This window comes from Mirounga angustirostris, unplaced genomic scaffold, assembly GCF_029215605.1.
Source record: "Mirounga angustirostris isolate CCGP_5_RB_7025 unplaced genomic scaffold, mMirAng1.0.hap1 SCAF_3, whole genome shotgun sequence".
Taxonomy (NCBI): domain Eukaryota; kingdom Metazoa; phylum Chordata; class Mammalia; order Carnivora; family Phocidae; genus Mirounga; species Mirounga angustirostris.
This window is the reverse complement of record NW_026991711.1, coordinates 61,307,333-61,317,556: the sequence shown is the minus strand read 5'-3', so window position 1 is coordinate 61,317,556 and position 10,224 is coordinate 61,307,333. Positions and strand designations below refer to the sequence as shown.

General features: G+C 40.4%; 1 protein-coding gene across 1 annotated transcript; it reads left to right on the top strand.

Moving 5' to 3' along the window:
- The first annotated feature begins 895 nt into the window (after positions 1 to 895).
- HNRNPA1L2 (heterogeneous nuclear ribonucleoprotein A1 like 2) lies at positions 896 to 2,635 on the top strand. The gene has a single exon (XM_064586151.1). The coding sequence runs from the start codon at positions 951 to 953 to the stop codon at positions 1,890 to 1,892; it is 942 nt and encodes a 313-aa protein (XP_064442221.1). The 5' UTR covers positions 896 to 950; the 3' UTR covers positions 1,893 to 2,635.
- The last annotated feature ends 7,589 nt before the right edge of the window (positions 2,636 to 10,224 follow it).

The following is a 10,224-nucleotide window of genomic DNA, read 5'->3' as shown; positions in this document are numbered from 1 at the left end:
TCATCAAGGTTCTCCTTCAATGCAACAAAAAAGTGTTTTTGTTTGTTTGTTTATTCCTTTTAAAGATTTTATTTTAAGTAATCTCTACACCCAACATGGGCCTCAAAATTACAACCCCGAGACCAAGAGTTGCATGCTCCGCTGCCTGAGCCAGCGAAATGCTCCAAACAAGTGTTTTTTAATACTTTGCCCATGTGGTACCTTTTCTAAGTGTTATAGGAAGTTGAGTTTGTTTTGTAAAGTTTCCTGGAAAATTTTTGCAATCAAATCTCTGTGGAGTAGAAATCACCCAGAAAACTCACCAGAAGCCCATTTAGAATGAAAACTAGCAAGACCTTTCCATGGGCCTTACCCGATGGAGGGCTCACAACCATTTGCCCCAAGGAAAGCACATGCTTTCAGAATTACTCAGCGGTAATGAAATTACATGTTGGTGGTAATGGTGTTAAGTCAGTGCTTGTTGGGATTACATGACCCCTTTTCAGTTGCTTAGAGCTCCACACACTCCATTCATAGTAGTCCTCTATTCAAAGGTGGCTCCTTTGCCACCAGTCCTGGTTCTACCAGGGGGTGGCTTTAATCCCTGGCTGGATTAATCCACATATCTGAAGGATTTATCCCTCCGAGCACCAAAATAAAAATATTATTTAAACTGTCCTCTATAGAGTTTTCATGTATTTAGGGCATCTGGGTGGCTCAGTTGGTTAAGCGTCTGACTTCAGCTCTGGTCATGTTCTCAGGGTCCCAGGATTGAGTCCCAAGTCAGGATGCACACTCAGCAGGGAGTCTGGTTTTCCCTCTCCCTCCGCCCCTCCCCTGCTTGTGCTCTCTCACTCTCTCTCTCTAAAATAAATAAATAAACCTTTAAAAAAATAAAAATATTATACCTTTTTTCTGCCCGTGGACGCCGCTGAGTAAGCATCGTTAAAGTCTCCCCTCCCACCGCCGTCATGTCTAAGTCAGAGTCTCCCAAAGAGCCTGAACAGCTGCGGAAGCTCTTCATCGGAGGTTTGAGCTTTGAAACAACCGATGAGAGTCTGAGGAGCCATTTTGAGCAATGGGGAATGCTTACGGACTGTGTGGTAATGAGAGATCCAAACACCAAGCGCTCCAGAGGCTTTGGCTTTGTCACGTATGCCACTGTGGAGGAGGTGGATGCAGCCATGAACGCAAGGCCACACAAGGTGGATGGGAGAGTTGTGGAACCAAAGAGGGCTGTCTCAAGAGAAGATTCTCAAAGACCTGGTGCCCACTTAACTGTGAAAAAGATTTTTGTTGGTGGCATTAAAGAAGACACTGAAGAACATCATCTAAGAGATTATTTTGAACAGTATGGGAAAATTGAAGTGATCGAGATCATGACTGATCGAGGCAGTGGCAAAAAGAGAGGTTTTGCTTTTGTAACATTTGATGACCATGACTCTGTAGACAAGACTGTCATTCAAAAATACCATACTGTGAATGGCCCCAACTGTGAAGTAAGGAAAGCCCTATCTAAGCAAGAGATGGCTAGTGCTTCATCCAGCCAAAGAGGTCGAAGTGGTTCTGGAAACTTTGGTGGTGGTCGTGGAGGTGGTTTTGGTGGGAATGACAACTTTGGTCGTGGAGGGAACTTCAGTGGTCGAGGTGGCTTTGGTGGCAGTCGAGGTGGTGGTGGATATGGTGGCAGTGGGGATGGCTATAATGGATTTGGTAATGATGGAAGCAACTTTGGAGGTGGCGGAAGCTATAATGATTTTGGCAATTACAACAATCAATCCTCAAATTTTGGACCCATGAAAGGAGGAAATTTTGGAGGCAGAAGCTCTGGCCCCTATGGTGGTGGAGGCCAATACTTTGCCAAACCACGAAACCAAGGTGGTTATGGTGGTTCCAGCAGCAGCAGTAGCTAGGGCAGTGGCAGAAGGTTTTAATTACTGCCAGGAAACAAAGCTTAGCAGGAGAGGAGAGCCAGAGAAGTGACAGGGAAGCTACAGGTTACAACAGATTTGTGAACTCAGCCAAGCACAGTGGTGGCAGGGCCTAGCTGCTACAAAGAAGACATGTTTTAGACAATACTCATGTGTATGGGCAAAAAACTCGAGGACTGTATTTGTGACTAATTGTATAACAGGTTATTTTAGTTTCTGTTCTGTGGAAAGTGTAAAGCATTCCAACAAAGGGTTTTAATGTAGATTTTTTTTTTTTTGCACCCATGCTGTTGATTGCTAAATGTGATAGTCTGATCATGATGCTGAATAAATGTGTCTTTTTTTAAATGTGCTGTGTAAAGTTAGTCTACTCTGAAGCCATCTTGGTATACTACTCCAACTGTGTGAAGTTAGAATTCCTTCAGGGTGATGCCAGATTCCATTCGAAATTGATTTGCAACCTGCTTGGGCACAGATGCCATTGTCTCCACAAACCTTGGTGTAGTTGAACTGACAGTTAATGTGTTGTGACCTGGAGTTCACCATTAAAAGGGTCACCCAAGCAAAGTCCTGGAGTTTATTTGGTTATTAATATGATTGTTGGCACATCCTATGCAATATATCTAAATTGAATTATGGTATCAGATAAAATTATAGATGGGATTAAAGCTTGTGTATCATCCATTATCATGTGTAATCAATAAACGATTTAATATTCAAAAAAATATTATACCTTAATGATACCTTAATAATATCCAATTTCTGGGACACCTGGGTGGCTCAGTCAGTTAAGCGTCTGCCTTCAGCTCAGGTCATGATCTCAGGGTCCTGGGATCGAGCCCTATGTCGGGCTCCCTGCTCAGCAGGGAGTCTGCTTCTCCCTCTCCCTCTGCCCCTCTCCATGCTCTTGCTCTCTCTAACGCACACTCTCTCTCTCAAATAAGTAAATAAAATCTTTAAAAAATAATAATAATTTCCAATTATTCCAATTTCCATCATTACCTTAAATGTTTCCAAAATTTAGTTTGTTTCAATCAGAATCCAAACAAGGGCCACACATTTCATTTGGTTGCTAGATCTCTTCAGTCTCTTTTAGTTGATAGGTTTCCCACCTCTCTCTTTTATTCCTTGTAATCTGTTTATTGCAGAAACTGGAGTATTTATCCTATAGAGTTCACAACATTCTAGACTTTGTTGTAAAGCCATGCTAGGAATATTATATTCATTATCTCATTTAATATTCTCAAAACCTCAGAGTGGACACCATTACAGTTCCCATTTTACAGGTTGGGAAAGTGAGGTTCAGGGAAGCTAACTTGTTGAACCAAGAACTCAAATCCAGCTCTGGCAGACTCTGAAGCCCATTATTTCCCATCCTGTGCACAGCTTCTCTACATTGCCTTTTCTGTATTGCTCCTCAAGCTGAAGTAAGAGCTGGTGAGGAACCCTTAAGTAGACATGGATGTGGCTGTGCCTGAAAGTTTGGAGTTAAGTGCTGGGAGCCAGTTAGATACCCTTGGCCTTTGGTAGCGGCACAATGTAACTGCTGACGCTAGATGTTTAGTTTGGGACAAAAGAACGCAGCCTTATCCACTGATACTTTTCTGCCACCCCCAAGCGAAAAAGGAAGAAAAAAAAGTCAAAGGCCATAGGCTAAAAGTCATCAACGAACTTACTGAAGCCTAGTCAGGGAATCATGCCCTTTCCATGCTCAAGACCCGTACTGGTTTCTGACAGCCGGTGGCAACAAATCTAAATGTTTAACCTCTCATATAAATAAATAAAATCTTAAAAAAAAAAGAATGTTCATGTATTTACCCAACCTTGCATTTAAAATAGAGTATACTGCATATAATTTAATATTTCTGGATGAACCCTATTGTAAAATGTGATGCCCTATGGCTAGAGGAAAGTATCGTCTGATTTTGTTTCCTAGGTTATACTTTTAGTTTTTCTTTTTCTCCTTTACTGTCAAGGTGTCAGCCTATTCACAGTTACCAAGGTGCCAGCCTGAGTACTTTTCAGCTACTTCTAATCTCATGTTGGTTTAGGAATGAAATATCTGGGATCTTAACATGGCTTGTAAAATAAGAGTCTATAGAGCTAGAGGGAGACATAACCTCTTACATTATTAACATACGTGAGCTTTGAGTACGATTCAGAAGTGAAGGAAGCTAGAAAGAAAATAAAATGACACATTGGACTTGATTATTGAAAATGTCTCCTTTGAGCCCCCAAGCTACAAAAATATAAGATTATAACATTCTTGGGGCGCCTGGATGGTGCAGTCGGTTAAGCATCCTACTCTTGGTTTCAGCTCAAGTCGTCGTCTCAGGGTTGTGAGATGGAGCCCCATGTAGGGCTCCACGCTCAGCAGGGAGTCTGCTTGAGATTCTCTCTCCTTCTCCCCTTGCCCCTCCCCCCTAAAATAAATAAATAAATCTTTGAAAAATAACATTATTTCATTGAAGTATATTTCATGTACAATAAAATGCATAGATCTTCAGTGTATAGTTTAGTAAGTGTTGACACATGTATATATACCCATATGACTCCATCACTCAAAGCAAGATGTAGAGCATTTTCATCACCCTGGATGCTCCCTTGTGCCCTTTCAAGCCTGTCTCTCTTCCTGTCACCACACATACATACACAGAGGCAGCAGTTGTTCTGATTTCTATTGCTATAGATGCCTTTGCCTGCCCTTGAACTTCACATGAATGGAATCATACAATATATACTCCTATATCTGGCATCTTTAGTTCACTATAATGTTTTGCAGGTCCCCATTGTTGCATGTATTTGTGGTTCATTCGTTTTTATTGTTGAGTAGTAGTCCGTTGCCCAAACATAGCACAATTTGTTTATCCATTCTTCTGTTGATGGAATTTGGAATTCTAGTTTGGAGTTCTAATAAATGAAGCCTTATGAATATTTAAGTATAAATGTTTTTGAGGACATATGTTTTTATTTCTCTTGGGTAAATACTTAAGAGTGGAATTTTTAAAATAAGCCCCATCTTACCACTTATTTTTGTAATGACATATATACATATTCATTCCTTACATGTTATCACTTGGCTTTTAAGTCTTAGAATTAACCTATATACAAAGCAAGTGAAATGTAACTGTAGTTCTAGAACAAAGAGTGGAGAAATGAGCATGATAGGTCAAAGGAACAGCACATGCAAAGGCTTCAAGGAGGCAAATATTTGATGTACTTGAGGATCTGACTGAAGGGCATGTGGCTGGAGCATAATGTTTGAAGGAAATAGCGGTCGGATATGAAGCTGGGGAGGATGGCTGGGGTCAGATCATGTAGGGTTTAATAGGCTGCTTTTAAGCATAGATTTTATCTTAAGTGCATCCAACCAATGATTTTAGGAAGCCAAGTAATATGGTTCCTTGTTCTCTGTGGAGATGCAAGTATAGAGGGAGAAGAAGACGGAGTTCTAGCAGTAAAGTTCAGGGGAGATGGGCATGGCCTTAGGCTATAGATGGTTCTCCATCTATACGGGCATATGTGAGACATATTTTGGAAGTAGAATTTGAGCTCATGGCATCCACCAAATGAATTTCCATGTGAAAAACTGAGCAAAATTTAAATAAATTTCCAAGCACCATTTTTGAAATCTTAAATTTATCTTTTTGTGTGTGTGTGTGTGGGCTGATTTTCTGTGAGTCATTAAAAGGTATTGCCAGGACAGATAAAAGAAATGAGACTATGGAGAAAAGGTAAATAAAAAGCCTTCTCTCCATGTTAATGAGCTTTTCCCAACCTTCTGATAGGTATGTATTTTTCAAAGGAGGTCAGCCGTTCACTTGTATCAGAAGCACTTGGGGCTGATTAAGTGTGCATTCCTGGGTTCTACCCTAGACCTATTGAATCTCATTCTCAAGGAGGCTAGGGATGGGGATTTGCATTTTAAACTAATTCCCCAGAAGATTATGAAGCATTGCTCTATGCTTCTCCAAAGCAGTAACAACCGTCATTCCATACTAGCCTCAATCCCTTTTGCTGTTGGATGAATTGGATATATGAGGTCTTGATGAGTCCAAACTTTTACACTGTAATATTAGAGAACATCTCAGATAATTGAAGGGAAATATTGAGAAGTAAACATTCAGAGTCACTTTTCCCAACATAGACTATCTAAAAATGCTACTGCAAAAAAAAAAAAAAAAATCTAAATATGCTAAAAAAATCTAAATATGCAAAAGGCATATTTTTAAAGATTTATTTATTTATTTAATTTATTTTTTAAGAGCATTATTCCAATACTTTTTTTATTATTATGTTCAATAAGCCAGCACATAGAACATCATTTGTTTTTGATGTAGTGTTCAATGATATTTATTTATTTTAGATAGAGAAAGAGAGAGTGCGTGCATGAGTGGGAGGGGCAGATTGAGAGGGCAAGAGAATCTCAAGCAGATTGCACACTGAGCATGGAGCCCCACAGACGGCTCGACGGGGGCGGGGGGCAGGGGGTGGGTGGGGAGTACGATCTCACAACCATGAGATCACGACCATGACATCACAACCTGAGCTGAAACCAAGAGTCAGACATTAACTGACTGCACCACCCAGGCGCCCTTGCAAAAGCATATTTTTAAAAGCTACATAGGGATAAAACTAAGGCAACTAGTTAGAGGACCAGAAAGGACTAGAAAACAAGTCCAAAGGAAAAGCAAATGTTTGTGCTGGTCCTGGTGGCTGGATTATCCCAGGGAACCAGGAGACAAAGCCTAAGAACTGAGCAGGTAGAAGTCGAACTGTACCTCCACAAAGAGTTAGGCCAAAGAGGACATCTCAGTGAATGAACCTGATCATCCACCATACTACTTTTCATTGTGAGTCTGTTAGGAGAGAATATTGTGAATAAATTTGCTGTGAGCCCTTTTGGGGGTAAGCCTCCTTAGACACCACTCCAGAAGTCACACATCAGGGAGGCAGGTATAAGACAGTGGCTAAGAATGTGAGCCAGGGGTATGATTTTGACTCCATCATTTTCTCAATGTGACCTTGGACGAGCTCTTTAACCTCCTTGGGTCTCGGTGTCCTTGTCTGGAGACACATAATTCACAAAATTGGTGTAAAGATTAAATTATGTAATACATGTCGAGGGCCTTCAGCAGTATGTCACATAAGCAAATTTTCAACAAACACTAGTTGGGATTACATGCACTGTGTACTCACAGCAAATGCAAAGCAGACTAGTCTCTTTGGACTTAACCTTTTAATGTCCAAATCATACCCATTTAGCTCAAATATTTGGAAATACAAACAATGGTCCCTATTTCTGGTATAAACATTGGCAAGTTATTTCTTTAACATCCTAGAACACCGTAAGTATAAATAGTATATAGCCTCGCAGCTACTTCTCAGATGTGCAATTCCACACGTTAATTTCAGGGCCTAGTTTATTCCAACTGGATCTAGTCCCTCCCTCTTGTCCTCCACCCTCATCTCCTGCCATTGGCCCATCACTGGAGAAACGGCCTCAGCGTGGCTTCTAGCCCATCCAAAATGCAATCATCCCCCAGTCCTGCGGTTGCTATTTCTTACCAGATTGACTTCTTTCATGCTTTCCAACGTTCTGCTTTGCCAAGCCTGTATAACTTCTACAGGAAGTCAACAAACAGCTGTCGATTTTTAAAAATTTTTTTTATTATTATGTTATGTTAATCACCATACATTACATCATTAGTTTTTGATGTAGTGTTCCATGATTCATTGTTTGTGCATAACACCCAGTGCTCCATGCAGAACGTGCCCTCTTTAATACCCACCACCAGGCCAACCCATCCTCCCACCCCTCTCCCTTCTAGAACCCTCAGTTTGTTTTTCAGAGTTCTTATGGTTTTCAGAGTTCTTATGGTTCATCTTCCCCTCCGATGTCCCCCCCTTCATTCTTCCCCTCCAGCTGTTGATTTTTATAGTCACCACACCCTCTCAAACTCTAGAAAACAAATTCCCTAAAAGCAAATTTTGTATTTTAAAATTGTTTTTAAATGGAAAAAAATCCTCTTTTTTCATCTGAGCTATGATATATTGGTTCATTAATCTTAAACCAAGTAATAGGACTTCGGATAGGTTATGCTAGCACAATAAGTGCATCCTGCATTATATGTATCTAGTAACTACTCACCAATGTCAGAGGCTGGAAAGGAACATTCAAAAATGAAAAGTGGTATTCGGGATCTAGGACATCCTTTTTCTTCTTCAAAAGTTTCCTTTAGTCTTAAACTAGATTTTAAATATATGGAAATTAATTTAAAATTACTCCTTAATGAATTTCCTCTTTTGACTCATCTAACTTTCAAACAATCATTATTTAAGAATATCACCTCATGAATCCTCGGAATTCAAGTGAGTTTTAAAAAGTTAAGTCAAGCAAACAACCTTGTCATACTGTTACTTTTTACAACTGTGAGCAAGGTATCCATAGCAAGTTCCTGCTACCCCTCGTATTTTGGAAGGATTTTTTCCTATAAAATCCCAGACTTGAAATTTAAATCTTTTTTCTGACATGCAAAAACCAAAGTTTAATCTAATGAATAAGGGTGACAAGTTACTGATTGAGAACACAACACAAAAGCAACAGAAGAGCTGTCTTTTAATAACAAATGGCTCAAAACAGCCAAAGTCCAACCTACATAAAACATTGCTCTGCCTTAATCTGCTTGAACAAGAAGTTCCAGTTGGAAAACATTTACTGTGTGGATTGTGCTAGAAGGACAGGAACATCTGGACTCTGCAATGGTAGAGTAGAAACAGATGGTGACTTCATGGAAGGAGAATTGTGGCCCTTCGAATACCGAGAACTGCTCAACCTGTGTTTTTCCCTAGTTTTCCTAATATACATGAAAATATAATTAGGAAAACAAGAAAACTTGTCTCTATCTCATTAGCTTCAAAAATACTTTATTTTTCTAGAACACTCTAAAGAAATTATACATTTGTATCACAGGGTGCCATAGCAATAAAGAATTGAATGTCAATCAAAATGTCATTAAGATCATATTCTTAGGGTGCCTGCCTCACCCCACCTTAAATAAAAGGCAAACAGCTACGCTGTAGTTTATTGTATATATGTGAACTTTGGAGCCTGACTGCCTGGGTTCAAATCCTGACTCAGACGCTCACCAACTGTGCCCTTCGGCAAACAAGTTACTCAACTTCTTTGTACCTCACTTCCTTCATCTATAAACTGAGAATAATATGTTCTAGAGTTGACGTGAGAATGACATGAATTAATTCAATACATGTAAGCACCTAAACAACGCCAGCACAGAGGGCACTCAATAAATGTTAGCTATTTTTATTTTATTAAAATCTTGCTGCAGACCTTTCTTGAGACTGATGATTTCTAGATGATGAAGTTACTATCCTTCTTGTCAGTGTTCAGTGTGATAGGAAATCATGTGCTGCCTCAGGGACCAGTGGAAAGGACTGGCCAACAGCGATTCTTCCTCAGCGGGAGCCATGGTTTGTAACCTTCAGCAGGTCCTTACTCTGGGAGCTTCCCACGGTCATGCAAATTCAGCGAATTGCCTTACACCCATGCACCTCAGCTACTACACAGAGTTCACACGGTAAGCAGTTCCTGACTGGAAAGATGCATATCTATAAGATCCTCTGGGAAATTACTCATAGCTAGCCCTTCTTTTCTAAGTTTCCACAAGTTACAGCCATCAACAAAGCTCTTCAGATAAACCAGATAAAGAAACAAGACCCATCGGTTCTGAAAGCTTGGTGAAACCAGTTTTGAAGACTAAATTCACATCTAGGCCAGTCTGGTGCCTGCAGGATGTCTTCCTCTGGTTTCTGCTTCCTCCAAGCCCAGGATTCCTGCTTTCAGGGGTCTCACGGGTTACGTAAATGAGTGAAGCGAGGTAATAGGGAGTGTTAGGGACTGTTGAGGCTCTATTAAAAGGATTCTAATTTAAGCTTTTTAAGGCCAAAGTCAATCCTCAGGCAACCAGACCTCAGCTTTTGTTTTTGTTTTTGTTTTTTAATTGGTATACCTAGCCAAAAGGGGTGTACCTTAACTGGTACTTAGTCTTTTTATTTACCGTAGTCTATGCAGTTTTTGCTATACTACTCTTACTATATTCTATATGTAGTATTTGAAATCATTCAGTGCCCAGAGTTAAGCCCCACCAGTTGTAAAAACTCACGAAGCCCCACTGGTTTTCAAAACCAAATGCTATGGAGACTCATCTCCCCAGGGCTGGTCCCCCCCGTGTCTGAGTACCTGGTGTGGGGTCTGCTCCTCTCCTGTCTCTGTGCTTGTGGGGTCCCTCCTGTT

Bases quoted from the DNA above. Each gene is read 5' to 3' on its own strand.
- HNRNPA1L2 (XM_064586151.1), top strand. From the start codon at position 951: ATGTCTAAGTCAGAGTCTCCCAAAGAGCCTGAACAGCTGCGGAAGCTC.